The sequence below is a fragment of the Prionailurus viverrinus genome, chromosome D2, assembly GCF_022837055.1.
Source record: "Prionailurus viverrinus isolate Anna chromosome D2, UM_Priviv_1.0, whole genome shotgun sequence".
Lineage (NCBI taxonomy): Eukaryota > Metazoa > Chordata > Mammalia > Carnivora > Felidae > Prionailurus > Prionailurus viverrinus.
In genome coordinates, this window is record NC_062571.1 from 42,314,560 (window position 1) to 42,337,813 (window position 23,254).

The following is a 23,254-nucleotide window of genomic DNA, read 5'->3' on the forward strand; positions in this document are numbered from 1 at the left end:
ATAAGATCCCAAGGGTGAGCCCTAATCCAATATGACAAAAATGGCCTTATTAAAAAGGGAAATTTGGACACAGACATGCACACAGAATATCGTGAAAAGATGAAGGCAGAGATTGGGGTGATGCATTCATAAGCTAAGAAAGGTCAAAAATTGCCAGCCAACCACAAGAAGCTAACAGGAAGGCATGAACATATTCTCCCTCACAGCCCTTAAAGGGAATTTACCACACCAACACCCTGATCCTGGACTTCTAGCCTCCAAAACTGTGAGATAGTAACTTTCTGTTGTTTAAGACATCCAGTTTGTGGTACTTTGTTATAGCCGCCCTAGAAAGCTAATACACAGGTGAAACCCTTCCCTCATGGAACATTTTAGTTTGGAGCAGGAAATGAGATAGAAAATTACCAAAGAGATATGATAATACTTCATATGGTAATAGATTCTAAGGAGTAAAGAAAAGTTGGGTGAGGGAGATCAGAAGTGTTGTTTTTATATAATATGATCTCTGATAAAAAGCCACTAGAATTGAAAGGAGGTGAGAGATTGAGTCATGTGGCTATCTGGAGGAAAAGCATTAAGACAGAATCAGCAGCCAGTCCATGGCTCTAAGGAAGAAGAATGCTCCTGGGTTAGAAGAGCTACAAGGAGATAAGGGTGGTTGACCTGGAATAAGAGAGAGGGAAAGTGGTATAGCATGGTCAAAGAGGAATATCGGAGAAATCAGGGAAAAAGATCATCTCTGTACATCTATGGAGGATGCTGCAAGAAGTTCCCTCTGAAGAGAAGCAGTTTAAGAAGGGGGCCATTGAATATTAGTGCTGGAAGGAAAGATGAAGTTGATCTAGAGGAGAATTTGGCTTGCTGCAGTTGTGTAACCTTTGGGAGTCATGGGGTCAACAGCTATCACACGATTCACTCCTCTTACTCATATCTTTGAGTGACATTTTTGGACCCCCGTGAGCCATTGTTACAATTTAGTCCCTACAATGAGCAAATGAATTTCATTTCTTCTAGAGAGGGCTCAATTTGAACAAGGGAGGAAATGTCATTATTTAAATCTCATATGGCCTTGAACCTTTTATCTAGGATTTACCATCCATCTATTAATATGAAGAAAAGGAAAATTACTGAAAACAAAATTCAAGCTGGTTTGACACTAAGTAAAATTGTTTGGTTGAATAATATGAAATGCTCATAGCAAGAACATTTCAATAATAAGTGCTTAACAGCTGGAAATCCCACTACATTTGTTGAAAATTTCTTTGCACCTAGCTGCTTAAATATTTTGTTTTGTTACCATACAAATTACCTTATTTTATATTCCAATTTTTTTCAAGGGCAAGAAATACCAATTTAAAAGAAGAAAATTTTAAATACAGTAAAATTCATGCATAACATGGTGATATTGAGCTCAGGGCAATTGCGTCTAATTTTGCAGTACAATTAGTTAATCAATCAGCTTCTTAATCTTGTAGCAGTAACAAATGATAGTCTACAGAATATGGAGCAGATATGGATAAAAGGCCATTTGTATAGTGGGTTCAAAGAATGAATATTTGAAACCTGGGTTTGAATCCCAGCATAGTTGGTTACAGGTTGAGGAACCTAGCTAACTTCTGTGTGCCTCAGTTTCATCTCTGATGTGGAAATAAAAATAGCTGTAGATTTTCATAAAATTGTTGTAGGTTTTTAATGAATTAAGACATGTAAAGTACGCAGAGGAATGACTGCCTAGATTAAGCCTTCACAAAATTTAAGCTATAATGTCTATATCATTTCACTTTCCTCATTTTCTTTGTAAGTTCCATTGGGTTAGAGAAAGGCAGAATCACAGTCTACGACTGACTCCTATTCCTTGAGGTTTGTGTCGAAGCTCTGGGAAGAGGCTTGGCTCACACAGGGCCCAGACATTGGTGCAGCTGGAGGAGGGCTGAGGTTGTGGTTTCAGTGAATCCTTTGTACCCTTGCCTATCCATGCTGGCGTCTGCTGAGATGTCCTCATTACCATCATATTTTTTCAGTCCACAGACGTCATTGCTGCATCCTACAGTCTTGCCAACTTCATAGTTCATTGATAACAAGCTCTCAGTGACTGTACCTGTCAGGTATGTGGGGAATAAACTGGTCTGTGTAGCTCTTCCTACCTGGCACATCTGAGGCACATCTGTCTGGAACCTGTAGGCATCCCATCCTTCAGTGTGAAGCTGAAGTTGGGAGAGCAATGGGCATGGGCGGCTCTGTGGTCTTGCTGCCTCCAGGGCCTATACTTAGGAAGCTCAAGACAGCTCTGTTTCTGGAACCTGTTTTACTTCCTGTAACCAGAACAGTGGGTATAGTAAGAAGGGTATGATTTACAGAAGCAATGTGCATGTTTCTTTCTGAAGGTCATCTCCTAGGCATTTTGGCTTTCTTCCATCTCTTCCCTTCCTAGAAAATCTTTAACATACCAAACTGTGGGAGGAGCCTGACTCTTTGTCTATAATATAAGATCTACCAGTTTATATTTCAGTGCCCTCCAGACCAAGAATTTGCAACTCAAAAACTTTCCTTTTTCCTTTTTTATTGCTAAGGCCTTTCTCAATGAAACAATGGAGGAAGGGATACAAGATAAAAAGAACTACCAGTAACAGAGACCACACTGCGTAAAACTTCAAAAATCCATGCAGTGGTATAGTTTTCCTTTATTCAACCAAATGCTCTCTCTCTGTGCCAGGAACTGGCCCAAAATCTATAATATAAAAAGAAATTAAACATGGTCTTTTTATTAAGTTGTGTGTAATCATTTGGGGGAACATGGGCAAGTAAACAAATAACTACAGTAACAGAGTAGAGTGTGATGAAACTTAAGAACACATAAATATAAAAAAAATCTGTGAAAGACTATCTCTACTGGGGACATTATGTGGGGAAAGATATGCTTTCCAGAGTTCACCAGAGTGTGCATGCAAGTTGAAGCATTGGAATTGGAGAGTGAGTGTGAGGGTAGGGCTGGAGAAGCAGCCTGGGGTGTGATCATTAATGTTTGATTTACATGGCCTGCAAGACAAGGCAGAAAGGTTTTTGTGAGAGACAGAAGCATGATTTAATGAAATGAGATGTTTCCCAACTTGAGCAGATTAATCCACGTCTGAATCTTAGTTTCCTCAACTATAAAATGTGATCTCTACGAAGGATGCTATCAGGATGAGTCAGAAGGATGTCATATAGATTCTCAAGTATGCATTTGTAGATGGTAGTTTAAAGGAATTATGCTGTAGATTCTGTTCATTTGCCTTGTTAATGTCTAAGGGGTGTAAAATTAGAATTTTCTAGATTCATCCATACTCGGCTTCTGACACCTGCACACCGTTTTGAAAAAAGTAATCTTACTAATAAGATGCCCAGCAGAATGATTATTTCCTCTAAGTATCTAGGAAATACATATAGAAAGTTACCAAGTCTATGGAAGAAGGTAGTGGGAGGATGAGGGTAAGAACTTAGAAGTAGGTGGATTTGACTGAGATCTCAGCTAACTGTAGGCAAAATTAGATAATGGTTTCTTTCATTATTTTAATAAAGGAGCTTCCCTTGATTTTCCTACTCTACTAAGAATAATCCAGCTACTCTGGGGGAAGCCATTATTATAAGAAGGCTCTGCCAGTTTAAATTCTATTTCTTTATTTCTATTAAATAAAGGAAGCTTACATTAGTCCTTATGTTATTAACTACTTAATGGATTTAGGAAGCAGGTAGCAAAAAAAAAAAAAAGAATTGTTCTTTGCATTTAAATGAGACAAATAACACTCTCAGCTGATTATGCATTTAGGGAAAAAAGTTTCATCCTATTGCTACATTTTAAGTCTGCAAAAGTAATAAATTAATCCATTAGTGAGCCCAAGTGTGTCGTATGTTGTGCTCATTATCAAGTATTCCCAGGTGTTCAGGGGTTTATAAGAATAAATTGATGTGACTTTTAAATTTGGTAACAGAAATATTCAGCATAAGGATCATAAGCTATGAAACTATTCCCATAGCATTGCTTTTTATAAAAAAAACTTATAGAATTAAATATGAAATTAAGATGTTCCCCAATATTTTAATGTGTCATCTTGTCAGAATGAAGCAATGAAACATAATTAACAAAGAACCCATAAGGTTGCCACATTGTCTTCCCAGTTGAATGATTTTATGTATCATTTTAGAAGCACAATACCAAATATTAGGCACCATGAATATGTACATTTAAATAAATGGATTGATTTATTCAGATGCTTATTTCCATTCATTTGTGTATTCAGTTAACAAAAATGCTTTGAGCAGTTCCTACCTGCTAGAAGATAGTCCAAAAAAAAAGGTAAGATTGCTGGATAAATGACCACAAGGTAGAACTGAAGAACAGAGTGTTACTGGAAGGGACACCGTTGGAGGTATTGTCTGAGCTGAGTCTAAAAAGATGAGCAAGAGAAAATAGGTCTTCCAACTATCCAGAGCTCTAAAGGGCCTATTGTGTTGAAACACATTCATCCATTCCATAGGTGGAGCTTAGTTTGTGTATGGGAAAGAGGCAGGGGATGAGCACGGGAGTGCAGAACAGGATTGTCATGCATGGCTCTAGATAAGCACCTTGTGGAGGCTTTTCTCTGCAATTCTAGTGGCTATCAAATGCTTCTCTGTTTTTCAAGAGACATTAAAGTAAGAAATTATATGAGTGTGAAGACCTCAATTGACTAATATGGTAAAATGGGGGGAAAAAACTTTACCTGTTTTTTTTTTCTGTTTCCTTCCCTGAAGTTGACTCATGATTCAATGAGGAATAAACTATGTAATTCTAAATAGAGTGTGTGTGTGTGTGTGTGTGTGTGTGTGTGTGTTGGAAAATCTGGAAGGCAAAGAGAGCAAATACAGCACAAGAGAAAGCACTATAATTTTACTTTTGTGATTTACTCTTTTTTTTTTTTTTTGCTTATGTGATTTACTTTTAAAAATCTCACAAAAGTATACCTTCAATGGGAAAGATAACTGGTGGGATTATGAAAAAGGAGTCAATAAATGTTTACCCTCCCTAGAAAGGCACTAGGAGAAGTAAAGAAGGGGCCAGTTTACTTTAATAGTTATGATATAGGTATATCCCTACTAGTTACAACTTAGGGTGTAATAATCCTACTTTCTAAATACAGATCTCATTATCATTCTTAGAAAAATGGAGCAGGTGATGTTATTTCTGGTAATCAGAGATGGCTTCAGGAGGAGTTGGGCCTTGAAAGGTGGAATTCGTTTGTAGGAGGAAGATTTGAGTCCATCAGTAAGGATACTCAAGGCGAGTGTCATGGCTACCACAAGACCATGTGTGTGAGTATGGGGCCTATTTGAGAAGTCCCAGCAGAACAGACTGCTTAAAGAGTTAAGGGAAAGGGTGACTTTTTCTCTTATTTTTTTTTAGTGATTCACTTATTTTTAGTGATTCTCTACAAAAAATGCCAGCTACCCTTTGCATTTGAAGAAATATCTACAATACTGTTTTCCATACAAGTGAACTTTGCATAAAACAAAACAAAGCCAGTCATTGACAATGGACAAGTCTGCCATTCAGAGGCCACAGTTATCTGCTACTAATTATGAGTCCAACCTAAAAAGTAGTTATCAAAAGAAAAAACTAAGTTTCAGGTCTGTTTTGTGTTGTCCCATACCATTTCTCAGGGTATCAGGCATCACTTAAGACTATGCCTCCAACATACTTGCTTGTTTGGGCCTTAGTCCTGAAACTGTTACTCCACTTATGATAAATTGGACTTACTTTCTCAGTACTGACCATTTTCCTGAGTCCTAACATAAAAGTACCTCTTCTAGGTTATGACCTTGACTTGCCTGCTTAGAATGAATTATCTTTGCTACTTTTTTGACATGGGCTTACTCTTTTCTTACTTCATATGAATGAGACTTTTTGCCAGCCCCATTACATCACTGCATTTGGATGCTTCAGATAAATACCTTGGGAAATTGTTTCAGGACCAGGAATCTTCTACCTCACACAGGTCCCTTGGGTAATGTTTCTCTTTGGTTCCTCTGTCTTTGGCAGGTGAGAAGCAGAAGATCCCTTTTTGGGGGATCTCCATTTTACCACAGTGGTCATATGTGTTGGGAGCTGGTTGTTAGTTGTATTCAGGAGAGTATTTCTTTTTTTTTTTTTTAAGTGTATTTACTTGTTTTGAGAGAGACAGAGACAACACAAGTGGGTGTGGGGCAGAGGGACAAGGAGAGAGAGAGAACCCTAAGCAGGGTCTGTGCTGCTAGTGCAGAACCCAATGTGGGGCTTGAACTCATGAAAGCCTGAGATCATGACTTGAGCCTAAACCAATACTCCGATTCTTAACTGACTGAGCCACCCAGACGTCCCAGAGCAGTATTTCTTAAAATGTGTTCATTATTTTCTGTATTACTATCCACCATGAAGATATTATACTTTTGAACGATTAAAAACATAGTATTAAAACAATTACAAAGGCTTTAATTAATTACTGTGGCAGTTATAAAAACTTGGAATACTGATTGCCATGTATGCCTTTCTTTCTTTCTTTTCCTTTCTTTTGTTTATTTCTGTCTTTTGAGTAACACTTTTCCCCATTTTACAATAATCCTTTTACCTATTAACCATAATCTCTTCTGTATGTCTTTGCTGATAAATAAAATGCATTGAAGTTGAAAAGTTAGAACTCATAGGAGTGCACACAATAGCTATTTCAAAGAGTGCATAAATGTTTTGAAATTATTAAGAGGTAAATCCTTAAATAGAATATAAAATAATATTTTAATTACCATCAAAAACTTGATAGCTGTTTCAAAGAGTGCATAAATATTTTGAAAGTATTAAGAAGTAAAACCTTAAATGGCATATAAAATAATATTTTCATTACCATCAAAAACTTGGTATCTTTTTCCTGTTAATTGATTCAAGTGAATCCTAAGTTACATACAAAAATGTGACAAAGATGTTGGCCTTTTTCAGAAAATAACCTGCTAATTTGGGATTTCAGATTTATATACTCATGTAATTGGTAATTAAATGTACTTTGAGTTGGGGAAATGTTCTAAAAACATTTGTGGATGTTTTTCCGGTATTGAAAGAGTTGCCACCAAAGATGTCATGTTTGTTGGAATCCTCAAAAACTGAAGTGACAGAAAACAGGCTAGGTATGCTCTGACAGAGTATGAATTTCATATTCAGTGGGCAAAGGGGCTGACCCAGATAGCATTTCATTCACTCAATAAATATTTATTGAGCATCTACAAAATGTCAGACTCTATGATAGGCTGAAGTGATAAATCAGTGAGGAAAAGAAGCAACTGGCCTTCACTCCTGGGATTTAAGATACTTTTCCATCCTAAGAATCTAGGAGTCTACAAATATGATCTTTAGTCCTTCAAAGAAGCTTATGTTCTTCCGCTGTTAAAAGGGGCTCAGTAGCACTACTTTACAGGCTTATTTTTAAACATTAGGAAATAGTGTGTGTGGAAGTACCCCGTGAGAAAATATGAGAAGTTGAGAAAGTCAATAAAATATGAGAAGATGCTGGGGGAATTATTGTGAGTTCAGGAGCAGGAGCCCTTCGTGCATTTAGCTGTACAAATTTACTATCATTAATCATAGAATCAAAAAAAGTAGTATGTTTTTGAATGGAGAGTTCTTCTATATGATTCTAATTCTTATTCTCCGCTCAATAACTGTGAACATGGAATCAGACTTAAGTCTAATACTCCAAGATGTGTTCACTGGAAAATTCTACAAGCTACTTAGGCAAGATTCATCTTTGAGGAGCGAGCTAGGCAGGTGGTCACTCGTAAACCTCTTTTGTAATCCTATTTCGAGATTTCATTTTATGGAACAGGCTGCTCATCTTGAGTTTGCCCTGGTTGAACATGCAGCACAGTCTCCATGGCCACCTTTGCTACAAATGGACATGCTTATGCAGAGAATGAGAAGGGGGTGTGAAATGCAGATGTCTCTTTGCTTAGCAGGAATCAGCAACAGAGCTTTTGAGAAGAAAAATAGGCCATGTTTTATAACAAGGCCCATGGAAAGGAGAATGGGTCTGTGTGATTTTCTACAAAAGTGATTTTGCTTCTTTATGATTGATGACCTGTCTGGTGTGAGGCTGGCCACAGTAATAATGTCAGGGCTTACTCTCAACAGTAGAAAAAGCTGTCAGTTCTGATATGATGGAGGGGAGAGGGGCATTGGGATTATAGAGCTAAAATGGCCACAGGATGTCCTCTGACACAGGCACATCATGCAGGGTGATTTTGTGTAAAATTTATCTTAACTTTATTTTACATGGACAGAGGAACTAAAAAAAAAATAAACCAAAATATAACGGGAATTACTTTTTGGAGGTAGTGAGAGAGGTGTCGATTTATCATTACCATGATGTTTTACTTTCTAAACTTTATTTATGAACATGTATAGATTTTTAAAATCAAATATGTAGTGCTAAAGTATAATTTAGCAAAGACAGCATAGAGTTCAGAACTTGACCTGCATTCATCTCCTAACTTGCACTAAATAACTGGGAAAAAAGGTAATAGGATAATACCCTCTTCTTTCAGGACACCAGTGCCTAGAGAGGGAATTTCCTGCCTCACCCTGCAGCCCTGTGCTCACACTCTTGCCTGCTTGCCTCCCTCCGCACTGTAGGAACTCAGGCCTGAAAGATTCGGGTCAGGCTGCCACTCTTCTCCCAGTTGTGCATTCTCTCAATGACTGCCAAGTATCACTTCCCCCTAATGATACAGGTATATGCCCTGGTAGCCTGTGGTGAACCCTGTTCCCCTATCCTTTGACCCCTGAACCTTCTTGAAAGGTGTATATGTATTCTGTGGATCCCAAGTATTGCTTCCAAACTGAAGCTTCCCTCAGCAACCACCACCAGGTCCACCCACAGCCCTCACTGTTGCCCTAAGCAGAAACCTTCAAGCCTGTCCCAGCTTTTCTTGTTTTGTCCATCTTACAATAATAAACTGGGGCATACATACCTCTGTCTCAAGATATGGCATCTCATAACCATGTCCGTGGTCTGGGAATAAGCAGAATACACGGACTCACTGTTGAAGTGTGAGGCAATTATAACTCTTTACAGCGATTCTAGAAATTACTAGAGAATGATAAGCCCAGGTGTTGGGGGTCAGTAAATATTCAAGACCCAGTTTACCATCTTCGTAAATCCAATTTAGTGTCACCAGTGAAGAGTCATTTGACAAGGATCTGTGGATGGGATCCACACAGTGACAGATTTGGGTTCTGTTATTAGGGAAAAAAACCATTTATAACCAACATGGTTTATAGTTGAGTGGCTGTTTTCCTGGACACTTCTATGGCATCTATTTCCCTGAGAGTAGATGCCTCAGTCATTAATTCTACAGGTTGCTTCATGGTGAAGTGGTTGACATCCAGGTGGGAAATATGTTCGACTGAACCACTGCTGGGAGAGTCTCAGCACACATTTGAAGGTCTTCAGACATGTTTGCAATGCAGAAACCTGTTGAACTTGAAGCCAGTATCCTAACTTTTTTAAACACAGAACAATAATTTCGTGTGGCACGTTTTTCCACATCCCATGTGACATGGTTTTAAACAATCACATTTGGGACTATTCTGTGATAGAATTGCCTTGTTCAGTTACTTGTAACACAAAAATGACCCCAAAACCCTACATTCATGTCGCAGTGCCCCAGTGCTGCATTGCACTGAGTCACTCATGGCGAGTTGGGTAACATCTTGCCTTGCCTCGCCCTGGGATTGGAATCCAGTTAAGGATTGTCTTTGCTTGTTCTTCCTCACCCTGTCCACACTGAGGAAATTGTTGGTAGCCTCTGTCTGTTACCATATGAAAAAAAAAAGACATTGAATTCCTTGCACATAAGGAACTGTGGACACTTCGGAAATATGTGGGCCTTGAATTTCCGGGAGTTTTTGACTTTCCAGAATATTACGTTTGTCTCTCCAGTCACCTGCCTCGCCCTCAAATCTTGAGAATATTTCAGGTCTGCAGTGGGTTGCAGTCACTTATTAAGTGTACTGCCAATTATGAGATTATTTGGTTCAATGTTTGGCACAGATTCAGACACAACTCTTTATATACCCCTTGCTGTATATACAAGCAAATCACTTCAATTAGAGCAGCCTCATCATGAAGAAGTCTCCCTAGTAACCAATGAAGAATATTGATGATTTGCCAATTTGGTCCCTTGGAAAGAAGGAACCCCCCTCCACCTAGCTTATATTGGTCACTTTATGAATATACTACGGGTGAGCACATAAAAAAGCCATGCTCCTACAGTGCCTGAGGATACATGAAAATAATTTGTTCTCTTTGGTAGATTAGATAACTCCTCCCTGAACATTTTATTACCTGATAGTTTCATAAATATTAGCTTTTCCTTCATAGGGAAGGCAAATGTAAACCCTGAGTGTCACTCATTGGTGGCTATGCTTAGTCTCAATTGCATTTCTACCATTTACAGCAATGTAGTTTAGGAGAAGTTTGTGCCCCTCCCCATGCCTCTGTCCCTCATCTGTAAAATGAGGGTAGTGACAATCTTATATGTTTCTGCAAGATAATGTTGAAAGCAGTTCCTGGCAATCATAAACGCTCAGTAAGTGTTAGGCACTATTATATCATCATAAGGGGTGACTATTCCAAAAGAATTGTAATGTTTACATAGAAAAGTTAATCAAGCTCAGCCATAAAAAGTTAATATTGCTCAGCCATAAGGAAGAATGAGATCTTGTCATTTGCAACAACACGGATGGACCTACAGGATATTATGCCAAGTGAAATAAGTCAGATGGAGAAATAAATACCATAAGATTTCACTCATATGTGGAATTTAAACAAGACCAAACAAACAAACAAACAGAAACAGACTCATAAATACAGAAAACAAACCAGTGGTTGCCAGGGGGTTGGGGGGTGGAGGGATGGACATAATAGGTGAAGGGGGTTAAGAACAGAAAAAAAGCTAATCAAACTGTTAAAAAGATAGAAATTACACATTCTAGTACATGCCATAGGGGAAATAAAACTGGTTTTGCTTAAGCTTATATGCTTTTTCTTCCACCCCAGTATCTGTGTAATTCTTGGCATGTACTTTGTTGAGTGAATGAATAAATGAAAACTTAATTGATTAATTCTACCATATCCCTCTTGATGTTTTCATGCAGGCTTGAATATGCCCAAGAAGGCTGTTTGCTTTAAGAAATAGCCAGAGAAGTGTTATGAGAAATATTTTGGTTTATGTTCTGTATATGACTCAATAGACAAAATTAATTGCTTTTCTATCATGTTTTTCATGGATTTTCATTGATCCTTTTGTACGAAAACAAAGCTTATCAGTAGCTTTAGACCTATAATAAGGATCACAGTTTTTAGTGCTTTAATAAAAGAAGTGTGTGTGTGTGTGTGTGTGTGTGTGTGTTTGCATTGTGTTTATATGTGCACGTGAGAGAGATTTTAAATAATCTCTTTATTTATATGTTTCAGTGGCATCAGTTTTCATGAATTTCATTATAAAAATTAATAAATAATTTCTCTTTAAAGTTCAAGAATAAAGGGGTGCCTGAGTGACTCAGGTGATTGAATGTCTGACTTCGGCTCTGGTCATGATCTCACGGTTCGTGAGTTCGAGCCCTGCGTCAGGCTCTGTGCTGACATCTCAGAGCCTGCAGCCTGCTTGAGATTCTGTGTCTCCCTTTCTCTCTGCCCCTTCCCAACTTGCACTCTGTCTCTCAAAACTAAACAAATGTTAAAAAGAAATAACAAAAAAAAAAGAAAATTCAAGAATATCAATGCCACCTTGCTCCACAGTAATTCTGGGAATTCCAACTCTTATAATCAGATGTCACTTTTCTGCTATGTTAAGAGAAGAGAGATTTTCTTTCCTTAATGTTCTACTTACCTTTCAGTGTTTAGATAAATTTCAAATTCTGATTTGTCCCTTCTACTGGTCCTGAATTCATTGTGGCTTAAAGAATTCAGATTGCCCTCAAATTTATTAAGCATGCCACTCAGTCCTTGGTGCAGTCTCCAGACTCACAAAGCCTGATTCTCCATATTCCCTGTCACAAATAGGAGTGGAGCAGCCAAGGCTGTGGGAACAATTAAGAGTGACGACCATTGGTTCTATTGCCAGCAAAACAGACAACAGACAAAGCGCCATTTCTGAGCCATCTCAGCTCCACTAGAAAGTTATTGTTCAACTAGGCTGGGAGGCTGGTGGCCTTCTAACTGCCCAGTCATATCACTGACATTCTGGCCCACTATTTGAGGTGCTCTGTTCCTATATTTCTATATACTTTCTTATTCTGATCTCTTTCTTATGCATTCTATTCCGACTGTATGCAAAAAGGTTTTTTTAATCCTGTGTATTTTTTTCTTACCTTTAATCCCATGATAAGTAATCTCACTGAAATCCCCGTTTTTAAATACCCCAATTCTACTCTCTCTCCAGGGACCCAAGTGCACACAATTGAGAAGTTTCTTATTCACACAAGAACCCAAACATGGTGTTACCAACTTTTCTACAACCTCTTTTCTTTCACTAGCATATTCTGTTTCTCCCAGGAATAAGCCTAGGGGTCCTTGGCCTCTCCTTCCAATGCGTCTGTTCTGGTTTCCATTATAGGGCTATTACAAAGAATTAAGAGACCTTTGTCTCTGTGGGCTCCTTCTGATGTCTGAATTACTTGAGAACAAAAATCCTGTCTTTCCATGAAAGTGTGCTAAGTATCTGTCATACTATATAGTAAGCAGTCAAAATTACCATATGAAGTAATGCATCTACTTTGAAAAAACTTTATTATAATCTTTCTTTACATAAAAGACATTTCTTAATTAATTACTTAAACAATAAACTATTTATGGGCAAGTTGATTATGACAGAAAGTAGATTAGAGGTTATCAGAGGATGCAAGGAGAAAGAAATGAGAAATTATTGCTTGGTGGGTACAGTTCTCTTTGGGGTGATGGAAAAGTTTTGGAAATACAGTGGTGATGGTGCACAACATCATGAATGTAATTAATGCCACTAAATTGTATCCTTGAAATGGTTAAAATGATGCATTATATATATATATTACCGCAATAAAATTAAAAAATAAATTATTTACAAAAAGGAAAGACACTAAAATCCTCAAGATAACTGAGTGCATATTTTCTAAAAAGAAAAGCTTCTTTGCTAAATAGAAAATTCATAAAAGGAAGCCTAGTAATTAGTCTTAGAAACAAATACAATTGTAGCCGTATTTTTTCATGTATTCTCATTTAAGAAATATGTTACTACAACAAAAAGTATCATTAAATAAAACAATGAATTTGAAAAGTGAATAAGTGAATAACTGAATGATTAAAAGAAAGCACCATTTAAATAAACCGACCTCAATAGTTGAATGCCTGGGCACAGTGGGGCCCAGTTTCTCACTCTGCTGATCACAGACAGACATTAGCATTAACGGGTCCAAATGGTCAGCTGTGCACATGCACGTAGAACAGACATGGACACATCTGTCATGCATTTTTGATAGGTAGGAAGCACTGTCAAGTTTCATCATCCTAAGAGTCAAGGGTCAGATGGGGGGTGGGGGGGGGGGGTCAGGGGCATGAATCAGGACCAGGTTTGTGAAGATGAAGAGGGCCTGGTTAAGGTATCATGCGGTTCTTTACTGGCATTATTAACATAGAGGTCCAGGTAAATTTATATTGAACAAGTATTCTACCTAAAATATCATGAGTTCTGAAAATAAATTTAGTACCAGATATTCTTTGTGTAAATGTTTGTTTTCCTCCCTTTTCTTTTTTTTTGCCAAATTTATACTTAGCATATTTGGTAATTGATGCAATATTATTTCATCTGAAGCTCCAGGCTGTTGGGAAATGCCAATCAGTGTTCAGTTTGTTGACAATCTGTAAATTATTTGTCTCAAAAAATGGTTGTTAAAATAAAGATATATTCTTTGCCTTGAAAGGTCAATCTTATAACCATTGGCTTCCATGTGGAATTTTTTCTAATCTTTTTCTCTTTTTCTGTTTCTCTTTCTTACATGCTGACTTCGGTGTAGCAGACCACTTGGGGATTGAATTCATGGGTAAGACTACACAATTTGCTCCTTAAATATCCAGAAAAAGCTAAGTTTCATAATGTATACAGTATATTCCTTCCCCATCTGATTATAATTGAAATGTCTCATCATCAGATGCTGTCAGTAGTAAAAAGTGTTTTTGTTGATTTTTCACTAAGTAGTGGCTCAAAATGAAAGACTTAACTACTTATTGGGAACGCAATTGAATGATAAGTGCATCTCTGGAACCATACAGAGGTTGGACTTGGCTCCTGGTTTGTTTGCTCTATTTCTCCATTTTCTTATCTGTAAAATAGGGATGATAGTAGTTCCTATTTTAGTGAACATGTGAATTGCTTAGCACAATGTCTACAAGATGGCAAACAATAAATGATTGAAAATAATAGGGATGATTTTTAAATGCTGGTTTTTTTTTTTAAATTTCTGCCCTGATTCCCTTTCCTTTTGCATGATGACTACTTTGTATACATTATAGTATCAATAAATTTGGAATAGGGGCTATATAAACACTTCCATTTACAAAATTAAAATATTTCTTGTGAAAGTACTTACAGTGAATTGTATGTTTTTAAAAGCATTGGAATGCCTTCCACAGGAATTACTATTATGTTCATAGATAATTACATTAAGAATTGAACATACTTTTCTGAGTGTATATTTTATGTAAAAAAAAAAAAAAAAGAAATCCATAGGGTTGATATATGTCATGGTGCTAAAATGGAAGGATACTCAGGAGTTAAAGTTAGTGAAATTGAGAAGACCTAAACTTGAAATCCAAATTAATAATTCTTTGCTTATTTGGCTTTTGTTGAACTTTGGATTTTTGTCTTATATGATATAGATATTAATACTTCCTTCATACATGAGTATGGTTATTGCGATAATAGTTACAAATTTAATTGTATTCATTTATCTATTCATCCATTCATTCAGCAAATAGTTATAAAGTGCTCAATGTAAACAAAGGAAAATAATGCAAAATATTGCAAATAAAATAGCAAAAGTCGACCAAAAAAATTGGTCCAATGGCACTTACAGTCTAGTAAGCTTACAGATAATAGGTAATAAACTAATAGATATACAGTTGAGGTTCTGAAGACCTATTTCAGGCAAGATGATATTAGCTTGGACTAGTGTGATTGTGGAGAATATGGGAAAAGATGATACACATTTAGGATGTGGTATCAGCAAGTATTTGAGAGGAATTAATGTTGAAGTTTAGGAAGGAGAGATTATCAAGGATAATACAAGGTATATAGTTTGCATATTTAGATAAAAGGGGGGCCCGTTTACTGAAAAAGAACACTGGAAGAAGAATAGATTTATGGGAGATGTTTTACTAGATTAGGTTTGGAAATGGTGAGTTCCAGGTACCTCTGATACATTGAGAGAACATGTCACATTTGCAATTGTATTGCTGGAAGTTTTTAGCGTTAATTAGAGCTTAATGATTTAATATTTATACTAGAATTGATCTCCCCTGTTGTGTAGTATTTTTAATTAGTGCTCTATTATCTGGGTATTATATCATAGAAGAAACAGTTCAATTCCTGCAGGTTTGGGGTTTTGCTAGAGAAATGACATGAAAAATAAGGGCAATGAAATTCAGGATAAAATTCAAATGAAACATCATGGAATGTAAAGTAGGTGTGGAAGGAAGTGACAAAAGGGTGGTTACCTGAATATAATCAATGAACACTTATGATGGGAGCACTCAAACACGTTGTTGGCATGGAAAGGAGACTGTAGTCACACGGGTCAGAAATTATAGAAAATTACAGACAGGTTCGTGTAGAAGAGTATAAATTGTTGAGAAGGATATAAGGCTTTTACTTTCCTCTTTTACTAGATAGCGGGGATTAGTAGCATGGAAGTCTGAGTATTAACAGTCACTTTGAAGATAATAGGTCCTGGGCCTAATGAATAGAGAAAATTGCCCCGGTGGATTGCGGTCATTGCAGACTTTGAGAATAGAGGCTTCAGAAGTTGGTTAGGCAGCAGAATGACTGCATATATAGGAAACACCATGTAGCTGATAGGTAGGGCTGGACTAACTTCAGACCCCACAAGTGGTGTAGCCATGGTTATAGCAAACTAAATTGCTGCATCAGCGTTAACTATAATTGTTAAAAAAAAAAAATCCACCCGTCACCCTCCTATTGGGCTTTTCCTGAGGAGCTCCAATGACACAGTTACTTTATGGTAACAATTTGCTATGGAACCAAGATATGTATTAAAAAGTTTGTGTTAAAACATATAAAAGACTTCAGGATACTGGTAGGTGAAATATAATAGGTAATTATGTAGTTCATCTATATAAATGTCAAGACTAAGGTTATAGTGGGTCATGCAAAACTGGGCGTCAAATCATAGCAATGAAGCCTTATAGGAAATAAGTTCTCAGTGTGTGAACATTTGACTCCAGCAATAGAGATTGCCTTAAATGGAAGGGGGTGGGCAAGCAATCAGAAATGAATATGTAGTATGTATACAGGTGACAACTAATGAAGGCTTGTTTGAAATGGTGAATAGGTTAATGAATAAACTGTTTCCACTGACCTTACTAGTTCTGGACACTGTTCACTCCCACGCATTTTCTAACTGAATATGTAAAATTCTGTGTGTTGCTTTGGGAACAAATATTTTCAGATTTAACTTGTGATTTTAGAGTCCATATGGGTAAAATTATTTGTACTGAAGGTGGTATCATCCCAGTAATATGACATGTCTAGCATAAATACAGCTGGGAAGCAGAAATGTAGGCATAGTCTCTATAAACTTAATCATGTCAGTATATTGGAGTACCTACAGTGCTAAGTGCCAGTTGTGTTTTAATGAGTTCTAGAATACCTTTCTTCTCAACTTCCATCATTCTTACTTTGGGCAATGTTAATTTCATCTTTCTTGAGTTGGAACACAGATCACAAAATGATGATCTGAAGCACACAGCTCTTTCCCTAAGCCTTTGTATTCCCAGGGGCCAAGTCTATGTTATTGATCAGACTCAAAAGCTGAATACTTTATGCAGCTTAATAAATTCTTATTTAAAGCAGGAACTTCAAATCATATGATTTGAATCATATGATTCAAGAATCCTATTATTATTTAATCAACCTATATTTCTCACACTCACTATATGCCAGATGTATGAGATATTGAAGATGCAGATATATAAGCCATATCCTTTCATACCCAAGGGCTCTGAAACGAAAAAGAGAGAAAAACTACACATAATGGAGGTGATATAACAAGTGCTATCAAAATGACATAGGCAAGGTACAATGAAGGAAAAAAATGAATTTTAAGAAAGCATCTAAATGGGTTTGGGAAATTCAGAGACAGCTTCCTGAGGGAGGAGACATGTAAGCTGAGTACCAGCCAAAGTGGATAAACTGTACTGAGTGATGCCATAGTCGAGATAGTACCAGCTCTGTATTACTTCTACATTACGGTGAGCCTTGATGTTTCAGTCTCTCTATCTGGATCTATAAGCTCCTTAGTGTCACTACTCTAGGACTGGAGAAAGAATGTCAACTTCAGTAAAAACACTTAACCAAAAAAACTGTTCTGATTTGATTTAATAATTTTAAGGAATAATTATCTTATCACATAAGCCATGCTAAACCTAAAGTCCATAAAGCTGTCAGCATTCAACAGGATTTGTCCTTAATTATATTTGTGAATTTTTCTTATTGATGCTTCTGGGACTGGCACAATGAAAATATCAACAATAAATACTGTCCTGGAATACACTATCAGTTAAAAAAAAGAAAGTTAACTGACGTAAATAGGGCAGGCATTTGAAGGTACGTGAAAACACAAAATTGTGTTTGTGAAAAAAATGTAAAATCCGAGTTTCTATTAAGTCAGTCATGAAAAATATTTCTGGAATTAATGACTTAACCTACTCACCATGCATGCATGAGGGAAAATTGAGATTTTTAAGGTAAGATGTCCACAGTTTTCCTCACAGCGTGAACAGATCAGGAGATAGAATAGACAAAACTTCATTGTAAGCATAAATACTCATTGAGAAATCCACCCAAACATCCAGAGAAGACAGATGGCCAAAGGGCATGTCAAATTGGCCAAAGCTTGGAAGGCACATTGATCACGAAGAGGGATTTCTCATCTGAGAAATATCTGGCTACAGTGTCAGGTGCTCAATCATGGAGCTTATCTCATTATATCCATTTGAGCTATTTGTTATGCAGCTATTTCTTTGACAATGCCCTGATGCATTGGATGCTGTAGGCATCAAAGATGTTTGTATAAAAGCAGGTGCAATGCCATTTGCAAACATATTAGCAAACCACAGGGAGAGCTGAAGATTGTGTGGGAGATATTTCATGCAAATCTCTTCCATTCTCATATGGAAAAACAAAATGAACTCTCTGAGTTAAATGTCTTATTTGTGATTTGACATTGTTTTAAAGATAACAATGTATTTATGCAAATTTTGATTGAGTAAGCCCTAGTACAATTTTTTTTAAATCAAAAGACTTAGAGAACTTGGGAAAAGCAGAATTTTAACTAAAATCTGAAAAAGTTATTCTAGAATGATTTGCATTTTGAAGTTGAAAAAAGAAAAAAGAATGAAATGCTGAGTTTGCTATAAGGAGAGCATTAGAAATGTGTTATAGTGAAACTGTATGGTCTAAAATATGTGTATAGTTTTAGAATTGATAAGGTCATACTTCACCATATATTGAGTATCTCTTTATTCTGTCATGTAAAAAAAACATTGTTTTAGGATATTTTAGTAAGTGCTGAAGACTGGTTTCTAATTCTGTCAGGATGATATAAAATGGGGGTATTTTCCTAAAAGCTACACTACTTATGATAAATGATTTGGTGTGTGTTCCTTTAAAGCTAACGGGCTCATATGTCAGTCAGTGAGTTCATACATAGGCCAAATTTGTGACTTGGCATTAGAGATACAGAAGTGATGATTCTCTTTCTTTATGCTGAAATTTCTGAATTAGATTTATGTAGAACAAAAATGTTTTCATTCATTTAAATATATCATGTTTTCTTATAAAACAAAAGAGCAATTTATGGATTAATGTGTCTGTATTTGTATGCAAACAGTGTTTGCCTGTTCATGTGCCCTTCTTTGCCATATTAAGCTACACAAGAAATTAGATGTTTCAGAGTAATAAAAGTTAACATTATTTAATGTTAAATGTCATTTAATGTCAACTTTTATATCATCCAATTGAACTTTTTTTTTTGAGAGAGAGAGAGAGGGATTGGCAGAGGGACAGGGAGAAAGAGAATTTTAAGCAGGGCTTTACATCACAACCTGAGATCATGACCTGAGCCAAAACCAAAGTCAGATGCTTAACTGACTGAACCAACCAGGCACTTCATATATCATCTCATTGAACTTTAGAAAAGAATGAATGAGGTAGGAATTCTGTATATCCTTATCTTGTAAATGACAAAACTGAGGCCTGTTTAGCTGAAATATCTCATCTAAAGAGCCAGGAAATTGCAGGTACACGATTTGAACTTAAGTCTGTCTTCCTTTCGAGCTCTTGAATTCTACTGGTGACTAACTGCTGGGCATGTCACACAATGAGGGCTTCAGGATTACTCAAAGAGGTTGTACTCTGGCAGTGTTTCAAATGGTAGTGAACTTCAGTATCTAATCCTAGGGTTTAAAGGTTGTTTTCCAAGTACCATGAGGGTACAAAAATCTTGGGTGGTAACCCATGTTATCCAAGCTAAAAGAAAATGAAAACTGAACCAGATGCCAGTCTTTAGCTTTACGTGCAGAATTATAACTGCCAGGTGCACAAAAAGGCTCCCATTGGCTGATCACTGCAATGTGTTATGTAGGGTAATCTATGGAAATGTGTTGTGTTTGAAGATTTCTTGGTAATTACAGACTGTGTTGAGTGACATTAATCAGATGGTCTTAACTGTTGAATGCCATTGGGGTATAAAGGCATTACACATTCATCTCCTCTGATAAGAGACATTTGCCAAATGGAATAGTGAATTGAACCATCTCTCCAATGATTTCCCAAGATTCTGCTTAACAAACATTTACACAATCTTACTTTCTAAGTTAATTTTCTCTTAGTAGTATGGCTACTCCCTCTCTCATTACACTATAATTTTTTGTTAACATAGGTCTCAGTAAAAGTGCTAATAATTCAGCTCCCTTAATCACAAACACCTCCAAGTGTTTTTCTCTTTTTCTCTTTCTTTCTTTCTTTTTTTTTTTTTTTTTGAATGAAGCAATATCTCAACTTGGTTTGGTTCTTTTTTTAAAGTTTATTTTATTTGTTTATTTGGGGAGATAGGGGCCGAGATAGAGGGAGAGAGAAAATCCCAATCCTGATGCAAGGCTCGAACTCACAAACTGTGAGATCATGACCTGAGCTGAAGTCAAGAGTCGGACACTTAACTGACTGGGTGACCAGGTGTCCCTAGTTTGGTTGTTCTAAAGTTGCCTCACCACACATTTAGAATAATATTTTGATATCATAACATTAATATAATATAATATAATATAATATAATATATACTATAATATAACATATATGATTAATCTAATAGTAGTTATTAGCATATATTTGTACCTCCAGTAATTAGCAGTAAAGTCTCTAAAGGTCATGACTATAAGTGAAATAAGTTAAAATCGGACAGAATTTTCAGGTGAGAATGAAAACTTTCAGTGGTCTTCTTTGAGGAATGGCTACAACCAAGAGATGTACTGGAAAATATGTAGATGTAATCATTTTGATTTCTACAAAGGAGAAAATGGACATTTATGTAAATGCTTTTATAGATCAGATCCAAAATTGGTTAATAAAAATTCATTTGCAGACACTGATAAAAGTATTTTTTTGTGAACAAGTTGGAAATAAAGTATTGTTCACTGAAAGCAGACATAGGACTATTGCATTTTTGCTAAATTAACATTATAATTTTTTAGAAAGCTGCTAAATGATTCAATTGGGAGTTTCTGTGTAGACTACAGCAAAGCCTGGATAGACTTCCATGAACTTCTTTTATAATGTGATGAAGCATAGATTATATCAATTTAGTGATAGGTGAATTTGGGGCAATGAAATCCTGTATGTAGGATCAAGATCAACCATGATTGGAGCTTCCCGTTGCTTCTAGGGCAACATTTTTATTAATATAATGAATAAAGCCATAGCTTAAGCACTTAAAAAATTATGGGATGCCTGTGCGGCTCAGTCTGTTAAGCATCCAGCTCTTGATTTCAGTTCAGGTTCATGATTTCACAGCTCATAAGTTTGAGCCCTACATCAGGCTCTGTGCTTCTTGGGATTCTTTCTCCCCTTCTCTTTCTGTCCCTCCCCTGCTTGTGCATGCTCTCTCTATCTCTCAGAATAAATAAATAAACATTTTTAAAAATAAATAAAAAGTAAACAATTGAAAAACACTTAAATTTTTTTTGAACTTTTTATGAGGTGACTGCTATTTTATTAGATAAAATTAAGATCTAACAGAAAGAACTGGATTTTTGGATTGTCAAATTAGACTCCAAAGAATGTGAGATCTTAACCAGTATCAAGTTGATTACATACTTATGCCAATTAATCTAAAATATACTTAAGTTCATAGTAGATTCCAAAGACCATCTTAAGTATGTTAGGAAAAAAAAGAGTAACAAAGATGTTCAGCTTATTGGAAAGTAATTCCCAATGAGGTTAAAAAAAAAAAAAAGGACTGTTATATCCAGTTCTCCCTGATAACTGCTTCTGAAGTCAGATGAATTTTTGCATTGGAGAGATTGACCAAAAAAAAAAAAAAAAAAGAATGATGAATTAAATTGTTACGGAACCTGGTCTGGATCATCTGGCCGAAGCACCAAGTGGCACTCCGAGATCTTGGAAGGTAGGCGGTTTATTTCACACCAGCAGGCTGAGAGGAGATCACTCTCCAGAGGTCTGAATCCCAGCGTCAGCAGAGGAAACAATTCATAGGCTGTTAGTTCCGCATTCCGCATTAGTAGTAATTTGGCGCCAGGCAAAGGGGGTAGGGAGGCTATGGTTGGGGACTGGAATTTCCTTATCAGTCCTGTGGGTCATCTTATAACAGATTTATCCCTATCAGAATATCTAAAGATGCAGCAAAGATAATACTGGTTCTCCCCAATAGGCAGAGAGGCTGCTTTATGGGTTCACAGTAGTGCAGTTAAGTCAGACTGTGTGGAGCCCCTTTGGGAGTTCACCCTTGCCAAGCCAGAGCCACAGCTCAAGACAGGTAAGACGGTTTCTCAAGGAGTTCACAACTCAGTGTAGGGGACAGAATCATAAACCAATTATTCCAATTCAATGCAAAAAAAAAAAAAAGACTTTAATTGAAGGGTTTTTGTTCCTTTTTCTTTTACAAAAGGCCAGATGAGGGTTCCTAACCAGCTGCAGGATACTGACATGCGTTTCTTACGCACAGAAATAGTTCACATCCTTGCGGGAAGTACTAGGTTCTGCAGTTTTCTGCTGAATGATTTTACAAAGCCTTCAGTATACTTCTGTCCATTCATAAATCTTGGAGAGAAAGCTATAGTAAGCAATATCTTATGAATATTTTTTCCAGAGAAGCATATGTCACAGAACTAGGATTTCAGAAACTGTACTCTCATAAATGCTGGGAGAAAGCAACACAGAGGAAGGAGCATCTACATCTCCTTAGAACAGTCGGGGACATCTTTATGTGGAAGAATAAAATGTATTCCTACAATTGGGGGATGGCAGAAGGAAACAGGGAAGGGGACAAGGAAGAACACAGGTAAATAAGAGCCGGAAGAGAATGGAGGTTTTAGGAATGGTGAGGAGTCCCAAGTAATTGGAGAAGCATAATACACCTGCAAGGGAGTGTGGTAGGTAATGTGGTTGGTCAATTAGGTCAGAACAAATTATGATGACACTATGCCCTTGGAAAGATGTGTGATTTTATCTCCTTGTGAGAGAAAGCCTTCAGAGGTTTCAAGCAGATGATCAGATTAGCTTATTCTGGGCAGTGGCTGTGTGTAGAAGTTGCCTGGAGGCATTGTGTGCAAAACCCCAGCTAATGGGCCAAGCTCAAAGTTTACTTCAAATACTCACCAAATGCTTGCTCTTTGAATAACACTGTGGGCATTATAAAGATGAATTGCCATTT

At 36.8% G+C, this 23,254-nt stretch overlaps 1 protein-coding gene across 4 annotated transcripts in view; it reads left to right on the forward strand.

Annotated features, from left to right (window-relative positions):
- NRG3 (neuregulin 3) overlaps nucleotides 1–23,254 on the forward strand; it is a 1,054,582-nt gene that overhangs the window by 917,792 nt on the left and 113,536 nt on the right. For 2 of the 4 annotated variants that reach the window (XM_047825450.1, XM_047825452.1), the window contains exon 4: nucleotides 14,087–14,113. In XM_047825450.1, the coding sequence (XP_047681406.1) occupies nucleotides 14,087–14,113 (27 nt within the window). The remainder of the gene's footprint in view (nucleotides 1–14,086; nucleotides 14,114–23,254) is intronic. The other 2 variants (XM_047825453.1, XM_047825451.1) reach the window with 1 other exon arrangement.